The sequence below is a fragment of the Melospiza melodia genome, chromosome 5 (genome assembly GCF_035770615.1).
Source record: "Melospiza melodia melodia isolate bMelMel2 chromosome 5, bMelMel2.pri, whole genome shotgun sequence".
In the NCBI taxonomy this organism is placed as follows: domain Eukaryota; kingdom Metazoa; phylum Chordata; class Aves; order Passeriformes; family Passerellidae; genus Melospiza; species Melospiza melodia.
In genome coordinates, this window is record NC_086198.1 from 97,126,674 (window position 1) to 97,142,753 (window position 16,080).

Sequence of the window (16,080 nt, forward strand, 5' to 3'; positions counted from 1 at the left end):
GCACCGAACAAGTCCAGGCTTGTAAGGGACCCCGTTACCTCAGGAGGATAGCTTCAGGCGATGGTGAAGAGAAAAAGGAGAGGATTCTGCTGGAGGGTTTCATGTCCAGAGGTTTATTCCATGGTTACAGAGGTCTGAACGTGAGGACCTGCTCCAACAGAACCAAGACCGCATGGTCTGATCACCTTTTTAAGCTCAGGGACAGGGGGAGGGGAGGTACAGGTGAGCCACCAACCAGGTGAGAGGGGCAGGGTCTCAGGGGAAGATGACACCCAGACAGGCCAATGACCTCTGGGCATAGGGGCATCCTTTAAACTTGACCAACCACACGACGCCTTGCTGGAACGTTAGGTCTGAGTGACAGGACTCACTCAGCATGGGGGTAAGGGGGAAGGGAGAGAGACATAGGCACACCTGGGAAAGTGACCTGGAAGGCCAAAATGGGACATTACAGCACACCACAACATCTCCCCCTAGTTTTGTTTAAAAAGAAGAGGACTATGTTTGTGGTGCAGAATGATTGCCAAACCATGGTTGGTAAATCAGTTCTTCCTCTACAGGAGGGTCAGTGTTTTCCACTGAGGCTTCTAGGTCATCCATTGGAGCACGGAGGGCTTCCAAATGGTAGACCTCAGGAGGGGGAGATGAGCTTGAAACTAACTTGAGAACCATGCGTTTGATTAGTCCAAAAACAATGCTAAAAACTACAATAACTATACCTAAAATAAACAGCACTAAAAACACAGTTTTCAGAATAGATCCCAACCAGCCCGAGAGTCCCCAGCCCTTGAACAGTCCACTCAGCCTGTTGTCAGTTTCTCTGTTGATGTCTGAGAGCCTTTGTCAAGGTAGTCCATATGTGGTTTGGGCTGAGGCACTATGCAGGAGGTCACAGGTGGGATGATCACGAGTAGGACGAGAAGCAGGCTCGGTCTCATGGTGTCTCGAGGCTACACACGAACAGTGGGATCTAAACTGCCACAAAAACTTGAAACAAATATATATTATAAACTATTCCAGATAGGAGGCTTAAATGGAATTTCCTCCAGAGAACGCGTGCGGCGTTTTCTTCTCCAGGCAGCATGAGCAACCTGGGGTGCTTCTGTAGATTTCTCTGATACCTTGGGAACATAGGGCTTTACCCATTTGGAAGGAACCCACCTTAAACCAGAGGGGGTGGACACACAGGCATATCCACGTCCCCAAGTAACCAATTTGTAAGGTCCCACCATTTTCCAAGTCTCAGGGTCCTTTCCTAAAACTGGAGGTTTTTCCTTAATTAACCTATGATTGCTCCCCCCAAAGTGGCGTAGGATGGGTGGGTTCAGGCTGTCAAAAGAACAATTCAGAAAATTTATTGTGAATAGCGCCCTGGATAACCGGATGTGGGGAGGTTCTACCTTCAGAACCTGTTGTTGCTGGTCCAGGACCCTTTTAATATCACGGTGAGTTCTTTCTACAATGGCTTGACCTGTAGGGGAGTAGGGGATGCCAGTTTTGTGCTCTACTCCCCATTGCTGCAGGAAGCTCCCAAATTCCTTGGATTTGTAAGCAGGCCCATTATCAGTTTTCAGCTCCTTGGGGATGCCCATGAAAGAAAAAGCCTGCAAGAGGTGCTTAGTAGCATCAATAGATGATTCTCCTGTGTGGGCAGAAGCATAGACCGCTCCAGAAAAGGTATCTACACTAACATGCACATATTTCTGCCGTCCAAAAGACTGTATGTGTGTTACATCTGTTTGCCACAGTTCACAATTGTTCAGTCCCCTTGGGTTTGCTCCCGTACTCACTGTAGGGAGTGCATGTTGTTGGCAATTTGGGCATGTGGCCACAATCGCTTTGGCCTGTTCTCGAGTGATGTTAAACTGACGAACCAGGCCAGGTGCATTTTGGTGGAAAAGCTGGTGGCTGATTTTTGCCTGTTCAAAAACATTTGGGAGAGTGGCCATCACTGCAGGTGCAGCAAGAGCATCTGCCCTTCTGTTGCCTTCAGCGATAAACCCCGGCAAGTCAGTGTGTGATCTGACATGCATCACATAAAATGGTTGCTCTCGGTGAGTGACTAACTTTACCAGCTTTGAGAGCAATTCGAAAAGTGCGATGTTAGACACATCTTGCAGTATTGCTTGATCTGCCCTGGATACTACTCCTGCCACATATGCAGAGTCTGTAATCAGATTAAATGGTTCTGAGAACCTTTCAAAGGCCCTAACAACCGCAGCCAATTCAGCAACCTGAGGTGAACCTTCCACCTCAGCAATGTCTGTCTGGGTTTGAGGATCCTTCCAAGTCATAACAGACTTGTGGGACCTCCCGGATGCATCTGTGAAGACAGTTAGAGCCCTTTTTAAAGGTCTCCTACTTAGAGCACTTCTCAGTTTTAAGGTAAATTGAACATCTTGTTCGAACAATTTGTGAGCGGGCCGCGCTACCGAAATTTGTCCTGAGTAGGAATCCAGAGCAAACTGCAACACTTCATTTTCTTGAAACAATTGTTCCAGTATTTTCATAGTATTTTGACCTGATTTTAACTCAACTGGAATGTGAATGCACTTAAAATCACATCCTGCTAACTCCCTGATCCGGGTCCTTGCTTTCCGGATCAGTTCTGCTACCAGCTCCTGAGGCTTTGTCAGTCTCTTGGACCTTTTGTGACTGAGGAAAACCCATTCTATGATCAAGAGAGGGTCCCTCTGGTCCCGGTCCTTTTTTGGTGTGTTCTTTGCCTTAGGTGTTTGTTTTTCCTCCCACTGGAAAATAATTCCATGGAGGTGTGGCAACTTACCTAGAATGATAAATTTGAATGGCAGGTCAGGCTGGCATCGGTTGGCCTGTCTTGTGGACATTGCAATCTGAACCTTTTCTAGAGCTTTCTGTGCCTCTGGGGTAATAGACCTAGGAGCACCTGGGTCCTCTCCCCCTTTCAATAAATTGAAAAGAGGGGCAAGGTCTTCATTAGTCAGACCGAGCCATGGTCTTACCCAATTCAAAGACCCACACAACTTGTGGACATCCGCAAGGGTCTTGATCTTTGGATTGATTTCTAATTTTTGAGGAACAATGGTCCTATTTCCAATTTCTAAGCCCAAATACTTCCAAGGTGGCATCTTTTGAATTTTCTTTTCCTGGAGCTCGAACCCTGCAACAATCAATGCATCGATCGTTAGGTCAAGCGCATGCGTGAGTAAATCATCATTGGGGGCACACACAAGGATATCATCCATATAATGATAGATGATGGCCTTCTCTGCGGCTGCACGTACTGGGGAAAGCAGGGAAGACACATACCACTGGCAAATAGCTGGAGATACCTTTAATCCCTGAGGAAGAACGGTCCAATGGTACCTTTTCATAGGGGATTCCATATTAATAGAAGGGACTGAGAATGCAAAACGCGGTGCATCGTCAGGGTGCAAGGGGATTTGGAAAAAACAATCCTTAATATCAATAACAGCTAATTTCCAATCTTGGGGAAGCATTGTTGGGGATGGCATACCAGGCTGGGGAGAACCCATATCTTCAATTACATTATTAATTTGTCGGAGGTCGCAGAGGAGCCGCCATCTCTTTTTGTCAGCTTTTTGGATGACAAACACTGGAGAGTTCCATGGGGACATGGTCTCCACAATGTGGCCCTTTTTTAGTTGCTCTTCCACTAGTTCTTCAAGCACCTTTATTTTTTGTTTACTTAGCGGCCACTGTTTCACCTGAACTGGTTTGTCTGTTATCCACTTCAGTTTTGGGGTGGGGCGCTGTTGTTCAGTGACTGCTGTACAAATATGCTGTGGAGAGTCTGGAATATCAATTGTGACACCCCACTGGGCCATTAAATCTCTCCCTAACAAAGGTTCTGAATAATCCAACACAAATGGACGGATATTAGCCAATTGTCCGTTTGGTCCCTCAAATTGAATAATGCTTTTGGATTGTCTTGCCAATTGCAGATCTCCTACTCCTTGAAGGTGACCGGCAACATTTTGCAAAGGCCAATGTGCTGGCCAGTCTTGTACCGGAATTACTGTGCAGTCTGCACCTGTGTCTACAAGCATCTCAATGCGTTTAGACTCCCCACCCCCACTGACATTACACCATAATTTGGGTTTGTCTTTTCCAATAACTTGGACCCGGGCGACTGTGGGCCCTTGTTTTTTGATATTTTCAGGTAAAGATGGCACAGGGATAGCTTGTGCAACAATTTGTCCCTTGGGAAGAAACAGGGGTGGGTGGAAACAATGCAGGCCGAGAACGAATTGCTCAGGATCTGATGTTGTCATTCCCGGAGCAATTTCGATCTCTTGTGGTGTGTGTTTGGTGTCCCCAATGACGATGTACTTACAACGAATCCGGCTCCAAGTACCTTTCTGTTCAGGATTTACAGACACAAAATGCCAATCAGTGTCCTCCAGATGGAGTGACTCAGTCAGCTGCAACCTGTAAGGCTCATTGACAGAAGATGTGGTTAACACAGGATCACTTAAATCATACACAGTCTTTGAAGCACCTGCTTCACTTACACAATCATTAATATTATCGCGCGCTTGATTTGTTTTGCTACCCTTATTCCCTTGGCCTGCTCTTTTTGTGTCTATGCGCCTGGCAGGCCGGCGCTGGCTCTTCAGTTTTTTTGTTGTTGTTGACCCCCAGGGAGGGCTTGTAGTTCTCCTCCCCTGCCATTTCTAAATTCATCAAATTCCCTTTTCAGGGGGCACTGGTTACTCCAGTGCCCTAGGTTGTTACAAAGCAGGCATGGTTTTGTGGGCTCAACCATTGCTGGTCTCCGCTGCTGCCCAGGGTACTGATGTGCTGAGGGAAAAGGCGCAGGGCTGGCAACGGCGACACGCTGAGGTGGTCTTGGCAGCAGCCTTGGTCTGGTGTCTTCAGCCACAGTCATCAGAGGCACTTTCCTGTTACACACTAGAAGCATGTCCTTTAACGTAGGGGTAGGTTCGAGAGGAAGGCTCAGGATTGCCGCTTGACACGGTTCATTTGCATTTGTAAACGCCAATTCCTCTAAAATTGCTTCCCTAGCATTCTCTTTTTTAACTTGTATTTCAATAGCTCTAGTTAACCTTTCTACAAATTTCAAAAAAGGCTCTGATGGTAGCTGTTTAATTTTACTATAGGGCTCAAAAGGCCCCTCAGGTTGTAGGGAAAAGAATGCTTTTTCAGCTGCTTCCTTTACTTTTTCGAGTGTTTCTGCAGGAATTGCAGTAGCTTGGATCGAGGGAGAAGACCATTGGCCCTCACCACAGAGGAGCTCAATGGTGATAGGGTTACCACTGTTGTCTTTGGCTGTGTTTGGATCAGCATGCAAGCCTGGGAGAGCATCTTTTAGCATTTGTTTCCATGCTATTTCCCATAATTTAAATTCCGTGGAGGTCATTAGACAGGAAAAAAGCTGTTTTAAATCATGTGGAATCACTACAGTCCTACTCAATTCAGAATTTAAAAGGCCACGGAAATATGGACTGTGTGGACCATATTCTTTGTGAGACTTACAGATCTCTTTAATCAATTGCCGTCCAAAAGAACTCCAATTAGCAGTTGGAACTGCTCCCCCCTGAGCAGCAGTCTGAAAGGTAACAGGAGCCAGTGACAACATGGGACTATGCATTGGGTCTGCTGTTCCCTGCTCTGTATCCCTTGAAACAGAAGCATTGGGATCACAGACACAGGTTTGGGGGATGGCAGTGGGTGTGTCCCCACCGTGGGAACCCGGGGAGGGGGCGGAGACGCAACGGGGACAGGGGGCGGGGACAGGGGGCCGGCAAGGGGCGGGGAAACCGTGGGAACAGGGGGCGGGGTCAAGGGGCAGGCAGGGGGCGGGGACACCTGGTGACATCACGTCAGCAGACGCCCCCTGGGAGGAGTAGAGGGGCGGAGCTGAGGGTATTGCAGGAAAGGGAGGGGGAGGGGGAAAGGTGTCACGAGGAACAGGAGGAGAGGGGGATGGGGCTGGAGTTTTGGGATGCTTAAGGGGATTTTGGGAAGAAGAAGACCAGGTTTGGGAAGATGCCACGTGGCATCCACCATCTTGTGGACCCCCTAGGGACTGGGGGCCATTTTGGGTAACACTACTCTCTGCAAAGCTACCACGTGCTGTGGGTTTCAGAGGAGGGGACACAAGGGATTGGGAAAGATTCCACGCAGGCTGGCCAGGGCCTTGTGGAGAGGGCAACTCAGGCATTTCAACAGAATTTGGGCGTCGACTTCCCAATGAGTTTGATCTGTTTAAAATACTAAGTTTTGGGGAAAGAGGTTTAGGGGTTTTAGAACTAGGAGAGGGAGAAACAGGGAGAGTAGAGGTACATGGCTTTACATTTGGCTTTTTCTCCATTTCCTTTTGTTTGAGCAATGCTGTACGAATTTGTAAACTCCAAAACACAAATTTAGCCGAGGGGGCATTGCCAGATTGTCCTAAGGTTATCAATTCATTTGCAACTTTATCCCAGAATTGAATGTTGTGGATTTCTTCAGGGGAGATTTGTGGGAAGTGGAGGAAAAGCCATCTTATAAACTGTTTCAATTTTCCCTTTGAGAACTTCACATTACTACTATTTAAAATGCTAACAATATTATAATACACTCCTTTTTGTACAATGCTGAGTTTCAAACCCATGTTAGATGTAAAAAGCAAAGTACTAAATCCCGCCTGACCAAAAACAAAGCGAAAATCAGCTACCGATTTCAAAAAAAAAAAAACCACAGATGGAAAGGGATAACGAGCCGACAAAAGCTTCACAATGCAGCTGTATATACTGCTTTTCAAATTCCCGGGCAGCAGCAGCAGGGCACGCCCTGCCGAGCAGAGGCAGAAACAAAGCCTCCCCCGCCGTGGAATGCACCCCCCCGCGGAGCAGAGAGAGCAGCCACGCCACGCGGCAAGCCGAAACCGGGGCCCCCCGCGCCGCGTGTGCAGAGAACACCCCCCTCCCCCGCACAGAGAGAGAGAGAAAGATCTCCCGACCACGTGGAGAGAGCCGAGCTTGCAGAGCCAAAAGGAAGAGAGAGAGAGCTCCCGCGCGAATTCGAAAAGACAGCAAAACACGCGGCAGAAAGCTAATAGCTAGAAATCAATGAATTCCCGTCTGTGGGGCTGCGCAGCCAAAAATGCAAATGCAAAAAGGAACAGAACTCACGGCAGAGTCTGTTTTTGAGATCCTGCCCTACCGAGAGCAGAGATACTCACCCAAAATGGAAGCTGTAGCTGGCTGGGTACAGGCAGGTCTCTTCACCGGAACAGGACCTCTCTTGGGCGAGAGAGGCTACCCTGTCCTCCCTCTGGAAAATCTGCTCACCAGAAAGGAGCTGGGCTTTCCAGAGGCGCCGAACAGTCCACGAAACTTCTTCTGGGAATATTCCCTAAGTCTCTAGCCGAGGGCGAATAAACCAAAGCCCCTTTCAGCTGGATGCACGGCTGCCAGAAGCTTCTCCAAGGCACTGCAGGTCTGTCTTCGGCTGCAGAGTCGCTTTGCCCGCCTCAGGGACGCCAAATATTGGAGAAAAAGTGGCTCCCAATATTACCAGTTAGATTGTGCCTGGGCCAGTCTGACCCTCGCTGCTGGGCCAAAGGCAGCAACTGCGGTGTGTCACTGCAGAGATACCTTAGCTTGCTGGTGGTTGCAGCTGGGCACCGAACAAGTCCAGGCTTGTAAGGGACCCCGTTACCTCAGGAGGATAGCTTCAGGCGATGGTGAAGAGAAAAAGGAGAGGATTCTGCTGGAGGGTTTCATGTCCAGAGGTTTATTCCATGGTTACAGAGGTCTGAACGTGAGGACCTGCTCCAACAGAACCAAGACCGCATGGTCTGATCACCTTTTTAAGCTCAGGGACAGGGGGAGGGGAGGTACAGGTGAGCCACCAACCAGGTGAGAGGGGCAGGGTCTCAGGGGAAGATGACACCCAGACAGGCCAATGACCTCTGGGCATAGGGGCATCCTTTAAACTTGACCAACCACACGACGCCTTGCTGGAACGTTAGGTCTGAGTGACAGGACTCACTCAGCATGGGGGTAAGGGGGAAGGGAGAGAGACATAGGCACACCTGGGAAAGTGACCTGGAAGGCCAAAATGGGACATTACAGCACACCACAACAGAGGGGTTTATGGGGCGCTCCCGGCGCTGTCTCATGGAAGGACTGCGGGAGCTTCCCACAGGGTCGGGGGCACCACCTGGATCCGCGCTTGGGTACGTGGAGCATCGCTTAAAGGAGGCGCCGAGGGACGAATCTTTGTGCCGGGGAGCAGCAGCCGAACAGGTGAGCCCGTGTGGGTTCGGAGCGGGGAATTTTCTCCTTCCCCTTTGCAATTTCATCTTGCCAGTCCCTCCCCGGTTCCCCAGGAACACAAATGGAGCTTATGAAGACAAAAGGGATTAAGGAGAAGGAAGCAGCTCCTCTTCTTTTATTGTCTGCGTTTGACCTGAGGGGATCCCTCTTGACTTGTGGTTTTAAGGGTGTTGATTGCAGGAAAAGCTGCCTTTTCCAGGCTGTTAGGGGTATCCAGGGGGTTCTATTCTAAGGGGAATGGGAAAAGTATTCTTGTGGTATTATGGGTTTGATTTGAAGGCAGCCACCCCATTTGCACCACCCTCGGGTTTAAATGGCGGGGGCAGCCCTGGTGTCCCTCCTTTTCAAGGGTTTGAATGGAGGTCGAAATCGCCCTTTCCCATCAGTCGAAGGCTTTCATTTGGGGAGCGCCCCTACTTTTCTGCTCTCCTAGGAGGTGAAATTGGAGGGGAGAACACATTTCTTTGCCCTTGTTGAAGTGAGGTGCGCCCCGTCTGCGGTTTCGGGGTTGGCTTGCGGGAAGCCGCAGCTCCGGCAGCGTTTGCAGGGCTGCAATGGGGCTGTACCGCTGCATTGGAGGGCGCTGCCCGTGCCCGCGGCCCGGCCCGGAACGTTCCCGCTCGGGAGCGCTGCTGGCACGGCCCGGACAGCTGCCGGGGCGCACGGGGGATTCGGCGCGGCCGGGCCGGCCGAGGGCGGCAGTGGCGGAGCCGCGCCGGTGCGAGCCGTGCGGAGCCGAGTGGAGCCGGGCCGGGCCGGCCAAGGGCGGCAGAGGCGGCGCGGGCGCTGCCGCGCCGGCCCGGGCGGTGCCGGCCGCTCCGTCCGCTCCGGGCGCGGGGCTCGGGCGCCGCCGGTAGCCCCGGGCCCGGTGCCGGCCCCGCCGGGCAGGGGCAGCGGGCGGGGCTCCCCGGGGCGGCGCCGGCCCCGCGTGCCGGAGCAGCCGCCACAGGAGCCGCTTTCCTGCCGGGAGCCGCGCTCCGTCCGGGGCCGGCAGCGAGCGCGGGGTTCGGCCGCTCCAAGTTCGGCGGTGCCGTGGCTCGGAGGCGCTTTGGAGGCGTTGATGGCATCGCTGGGTTCGGTTTGCAGCGGCTGTCCGCTAAGGGATACGGTGTTCTTCCTGAGCGGGCACGGTTCTCGGTGCCGGTAGGGATGATAATGGTTTGTTTCGGATTGAGTTTTGTAGTCGGATATATATTTTTTTGCCGGGGTATTATGTTTAGAAGGGCGCGCAATGTTTTTTACGGGTCGTAGCGCGAAGCAGTGGTTCGCATTTTAATTCTGTTGCGGTGGCTTTTATTAGCGTGAGCGTATAGTGTTTGTTTTGGGCGGCTTGGGGTAGCGTCGTGTCGTTCATAGCAGCGGGTTTTTAATCTCGATAATTGCATGTGTGTTTATCGTCTTCCAGGGCTTTTATTTGTTTGGTTTGTTTGATTGTAGTGTATGTTTTATGGTTACGGGTAATTTGGGGGACATTGTTTATGGTTACGTTTGTCTTTAGTCTTTGTGTTTGTTTCTAGGTGGTATTTTTATTTTGATAGCTTGAGGCACTATGGGTTTATTCAGTTGGGAATAAGTTTTTTGTTTCAGATTTCAGTTTATCTGTGTTTTTTGGTATTATTCTTGTTGTTGCTTTCTTTATTTTCTTTTTTTGTTGTTGTTGTTGTTGTCTTTTAATGTATTTGCGTATTGTTTATCATGGTTTATTTTGGGAACGTGGGTTTTTATATGGTGGGTTTTTAAAGTATTTATTTATTTGAGTAGTCAATTTCTTAGTTTTTAGTGGTTGAGATGTTTTTCCATTTTGTTAATTAGTTCAGGTTTTAAAGTTATTTTTACAGAGGATTGTTTATTCTTTGAGTTAGTGTAGAGGTAGAATTTTGTTGTTTTTTATTTTTTTTAGTAACGTCGTTCAGGGTGAGTGGCACTGTCTTGAGTTTAGTAGATGTGATTGACTTTTTTTTAGTACTTTTTGTAATTTGCTGTGTGTGTTTCTATAGGATTTTCTTTTATTTTGGTTCCATTTTTCTGTCGTGATGAGAATTATTATTGAAAAGAGTGTTCTTTGGTTTTTTGCTGACACTTGTTTGGCTGTTGGAGGTATCTTGATGTTTTTGGAAGATATTGGTGGGAATTTGATGCTGTTTGTTCTGTCATTTCATTTAGGAATTGGATTTTAAATATGCAATTATGACTCTAACTATATTGAAACAAAAGAAATAGATGTGTAGCAATGGGAATGGGCCAATTTTATTTTTATATATTCGGTCAATTTTTAAAATTTAACATGTAACATGAGTCATTATATGTTACAATAAGTTATTCTAATTTTAATAGAGTATTGTGTATGTTTATAGATATATGAATAGAGAATATAAATGTAAATACAACCCAAACAAAAATACAAATATATAAATGTATTGCAACTATATGCAGATATATAAAAAATTAATAATAAATTGTAAATGTAAAATAACATAAATTGATACAATATATAGTACAAGTAATACTGTGTATATTTTTTTAAAATAATATAGGAAATGGATATAAAATAGATATAAATATGGATGTGATCTATCTATCTATATATATCTATCATTTGTTGTATATTATGATAAATATAAATATAAAAAAAAAAATAGGTAGTTTAAAATAATGGATGGTTTTGTTTTTTCTTTGCCCAAGCAGGGGTTTTAGTGTAAAAATTACAAATACAAATAATATAAAGGTAGAAATATAAGTATAGAAATATATCATAAACACATTAAAGATTTATATAAAAATTAGAAATATAAGGAAAAATAAGTTGTAGCAGTAGATATGGTAAATAATAAAAAAAAAATTCCCGTATATTTTTGAATAAGGTGCATATTAAATATAGTTATTAATATAATGCATCAATATAAACTATAAATATATGTAAAATATAACTATCTATAAGAAGGAATAAAAGCTCTGTGTCACGTGCAGCAGTAGAAAATTTCAGGCTCCCAGGGAATAAATAGTTTTCTTTAAATCATTTTCGTTTTGCAGATTTTTTTTTTTACTCTCGGGTAGCCTGAAAGTTTCTACTGCTGCTTTTTTATTCTAAAGGTGGAAAGGTAAACCAAGATTAGAAATACAAGAAAGGGGAAAGGAAAGGGAAGGGAAAGGGAAAAGGAAAAGGAAAAGGGAAGGGAAGTGGTGAAAAACAGAGTGAAAAAAGTAAAAAGAGTTGGAGGGAAAAAGAGAGGGCATTGGGGAGGAGCGGTGCTGCCTCAGGTCCTTCCCCGCCCTGGGGCGAAGGAGCCGTTTGATGCCCAGGAGGGAGTGTAGGTCCCGGTGGCTCCCGGGGGACGGAGCGGTGGCTGTCAGCCCGAGACTCCAACTCCCGGCAGGCCGTGCTGCCGGCGCGGCGTGTGACGCAACGGCTATCGCGGCACATGAGTGGCTGTCAGCCCGAGACTCCAACTCCCGGCAGGCCCTGCTGCTGGCGCGGCGTGTGACGCAACGGGCGACGCGGCCCGGCATTTTTCTCTAAATCGGCAGTAAATACAGCTGAGTAAAATTAGCTTGGTTTTCTTCCTTCTTTTGTAACGGAACTGTTTTTATTAAAAATCCTATTTGAATATGTGGAAAAAGTGGGGATGTCCTGTAATATATCGTCGCTTTTCTTGTTTACAGGGTGCTCAGAAAGCATGCGTCCCTTAGAGTCCCACGGAAAGGTTCTCAGTGCGCTCTCTATCAAGGTATGTATTTACAAATAAGTGATCCCTTTAGATATTTGCCTGTGTACCTTTTCCTGTAATTCAGAGCTTGCGTTCTGTGGGTTTTATGATAAACCTGTAAAACATGTAAAAATGGTTTTGCAAGTCTTAAACCTTGAAGGTAGCAATAAGTGGATTTAGAGCCTGTTCTTGACCAGACAAAGGGAAAAAGTGTGACTTTGATGCTGAACTTGTCATTTTTCATTTGACTTGTCTTGAATGATTTAGGAATAGAGAGAACTAGAAAAAGAGAGAAATAGAATTGATTATTGAGCACTCCTCAACTGCTCACCATGGTTCAGTGTAGAGCCAAAGGGAAGGGTGATGGAACAGAGCTCTGTGCTTTGCAAGGAAATAAATTTAAACCTGACCTCCTCACAGAGTCTCACTAACTTCTTTTGTTTTAAAATACAAAATACGATTAGGAAGTGTTGGAAGTTAGTGTTTTCGGAAAGAAACGGCAGTTCCACAGAACATTCCATTTCACAGAGGCTCTGGGAACGATTCATGTTGTAAGTGCTGTCACTGCAATCAGTTGGTGGTTCAGCCTTGAAACGTGCACTTGGCCTTCTATAAAGCACTGTTTTGTTTGCCTTTCAGTGCTATGAGTCTTGATAAATTGGAGAAGAGCCCAAGAGAAATTTTTCATCCCTTGATATAAAAGGTAGGAAGTGACTTTTTTTGGTTTGGTTCTTTTTCTTTATTATTTTCTGGAAATAAAAGTAATTAAGTATAGGTACTACTGGTTTGTTTCTTCCAGTAGCAGGTGATAACAATAGCAGTAGTACTAGTAAAAATAACAATAGAAATAATAATAACAGTAATGTAATACTACGTAAACTGTCTTTATCCATTGAACTGGCCATTTCAAATCAAAACTTCTAAACACAAATCAAACCATCATCCTTGTAGAATCTTTCACAGCAGCGGGCTAAAGATCCTGGTTTTGTTGACAGGATTTATTGGTTCTGGAAGAACAAGAGGGAAGTACAAGCCTAACTACTTCTAGCTCACAGACCCGTCCAGTGAACCCAGCTTTGTGTTTTGGTGGGCTTGTGATGACTTTGAAATCAATTGCTCATTCCAGTAAAAAAAATTCATGTTTTTTTGAACGTGACAGCAGAAATAACTTTAGGCACCAACTGAATAATAATAGATCACCAGTTTAAGTTAAAAATTCATGCTATACTATCAAAATTTAAAGGTAAATTATTATGTATTAGGTGATGGTATAAAGTGTATGTTCTAATGTGTAATGCAAAGATACATACGTACCTGAAAGTGCTTAGAGGAAACAAATTTTTATGTCTGCTGTTTGATTTTTTACCATACGATATTTGGCTTTATTTCCCAGGGATCGGTGAATTTTAACTTTGGAGTCCACTATGCTAAGGATGCTCAGCTTACAGGTGATGAAATGTTCAGTAATGGTGAGTTTTTCACCTTCTCTTTAATTGCTATGCTGATCTGAATAAGAAAAAAAAACAAAAGCAAGAGAAAAAAAAGGATGGTTTATTATTTTTTACGCTGTTATGTTTGTTTCCTCAGTATTTGCTGCAGCTCTGCTTACCCAAGCTTTGGGTTCCTTCTGTCCCACTGGGAGTTGCCCAGTTTGGTTGCATCTGGTGAAATTCACCCTGAGACCTTACAGAACTAGCTCCAACTACGTGAGAGCCATTTGCAGTTCTCTCCAGACACCTGGAGAATGGGTGACGTTTCTGAGGATCCGGCGAGCGTGCTTCTATCAAAACTCAGTCTGTGAAATTTCTGGGGAAAACCCTTCTGTGTCCTGAAGGGTTCAAACTCTGGCGAGGATCCCGTTATCAGGTGCTCACCTGGATGGTTCCAGCTGCCAAAGGTAACACTTGTACTCTTGCCCTGTAGTTTACATCTATTGTATTTTTGTTATTTTGCAAGATTTTTTGTCTTTGCAAAATACTGTGCATTTCACTCTTTGGAACCTCTCAGATGGTTCTTTGGTGCAGCACCACCCCATGGGACACTTGGCTGCTGTCCTGAAGGGGTTGGTGGCTGGAATTGTGAATCCTGGAGAGTTTATGAGTCTTCTGTCCCCAGGGAGGTATCATGCTTTGTTTACTCTTGTTCTGTTGGTTAGGCGCTGCTTCTCGTTGCAAGTACGAATTTCAAACTGCCCTGTTCTTTTTTTAACTGTTTTCCTGGTTCTCTCCGCCCGGCAGGGAAAGACTCTTGTATCCTTGTCGTCGGGCTCGGTGCTGTCCAAGAAGATACGGGGACTAAAAAAATCATAAGAAGCAAAATATGACTGCAGGGAAAAGAAGCTGGAGAGAACAGAAGGTGATGTTGTTATCCTTACCCTGTATTAGAAACATCCGCTGTGCTTTGATGCTGGCAGCTGCCAGGGGCTTGTTAGCTCTTTGTAGGCAGGTGTAGGTGTTCACTTGTAGGTTTTATCTCTGGACAAGTCAATTCAAACTTTGCTAAGCTGATATTTGCAGATTACTCTCTAGCACAGTCCAGCATGACATTTTTGAATGTTGTAAAAATACCATGTTACTTGGAAATTGCTAATGAAGAGAAGCTTTAGGGGAAAATAAGATTTCAGGGTTGGAAGATGTGAGAAGAATTTTGTGGGGACGTTAGACTGAAGTAAAGCACACTTGAAGCTGGACTGGCACGCTGGCAGGTCCCCTATTAAACAGTAGTGCTGAGATTAGCCTGGGGGTTGCCCATTGTTTCTGTAGAAATCAATGTTTCCTGGTCTTCAGAGGTAAGCTGCTTTGAAAAGCTGGAAGGTGCAGCACGCTGACAATCCCCGTGCTTTGGAATAAAAGTAGATTTCAGAAGGGTCCTAAGCTTTTGTCTTTTCCTAGAAGTCGATGTAATCCTGTCGAGGAGTTTTTAATTCTCTGTTGCCATGTCATCCATCAGAGCCCTGTTGTACTAATCTTATACAAGTACAAAACAAAAAATCAGACCCTGTCCCAAGCACTTAGAGGCCAGAACACGATTTCCTCAGGCTGCCATTTGTGTGCCATCGGTACTCACCACGAATTGAGCCCTGTGGCTCTGACAGAGCCCCTGGATGCTGACGGAAGGGGGCTGGTCACAGACCCTGGAGGTGCCTGTCCCCCAGGGAGGGAGAGGCCGAGGCAGTGTGGCCTGCAGGGAGGGTGTCGTCCCCAGAGAGCAGCCGGCGACTCCATGCCTGCCCGGGGCTGCGGGTGCACCCTCGGGGTGGACGCCTGCCCTCAGGTTTCCCTCTGGGCACCCGGGGAGGGAACCAGGTCCATCCGTGTGGCAGCTGCAGGGCCTGCAGGCTCTGGGCCCTGGAGCCGAGTGAGCCTGAGCTGCTGCATGCTTGCTGTGAGCTTTGGGGTGAGCGTGCATCACTGCAGGCCTGGGATGGATTGAAATGCGCTGAGGAAAGCGGAGGGAGGGAGGGAGGGAGAGAGGGAGGGAGGGAGGGAAATGCTCTGTTAACATGTGCCAATTCTTCTGTCAGACTCATCACGGCGGGACAGCGTGAGGACTGAAAGTGTAAGAAGATGTGGAGGGAAAGAGAGAATCTGACAGGAGCAGCGAACGCATGAGTGCACGAATTTTGCTTTTTGCTTGGATGTAAACTCAGGAGTTGAGAGGAATTTGGGAGTGAGAAGGGACATTTCAGAAGGAGAAGAAGAAAAAGAAGTTGTTGCTACAGTCCTGGCAAAAGCTTTTGTTCTAGCTAATAAAAGAAGTTAGTTTAAAAAACAAAAAGGAAAAAATGTAGTGTTTTTTTTTTCCTTCACTATGATATTCATTGGTGGTATATGGTGTGTTGTTTTATTTCTTGGTATTATTAACTCTGTGTAAATTGTTTTTTGAGTGAAGCTGACTTTCCGGATGGGTTGGTTTGTATTTGAGGCAGGATTAATTTCAGTAGGGTTCTTTCATAGATTTCTGATGGGTATTACTGGGATTTTGGTTTTGTTTACTGTATGTATGAACCTAGAGCTTTGGTAGGGCCAGCTGGGCTGCTGGAGTTTTGGGTGTGAATTTATTAGATGGCTTTTGTTAGATGCAGTTTT

At 46.3% G+C, this 16,080-nt stretch overlaps 1 protein-coding gene across 3 annotated transcripts in view; it reads left to right on the plus strand.

Moving 5' to 3' along the window:
* TACC3 (transforming acidic coiled-coil containing protein 3) overlaps positions 1-15,821 on the plus strand; it is an 86,619-nt gene extending 70,798 nt beyond the window's left edge. The window contains exons 16-20 of one of the 3 annotated variants that reach the window (XR_010027879.1): positions 12,632-12,695; positions 13,386-13,461; positions 13,580-13,889; positions 14,230-14,347; positions 15,516-15,821. Coding sequence is in view for 1 of the 3 variants with exons in the window: in XM_063157964.1 (XP_063014034.1) it covers positions 12,632-12,646 (15 nt within the window). In the remaining 2 variants the exon portion in view is untranslated. Of the gene's footprint in view, positions 1-12,631; positions 12,696-12,987; positions 13,085-13,385; positions 13,462-13,579; positions 13,890-14,229; positions 14,348-15,515 lie in introns of those variants that run through there. The other 2 variants (XR_010027881.1, XM_063157964.1) reach the window with 2 other exon arrangements.
* The last annotated feature ends 259 nt before the right edge of the window (positions 15,822-16,080 follow it).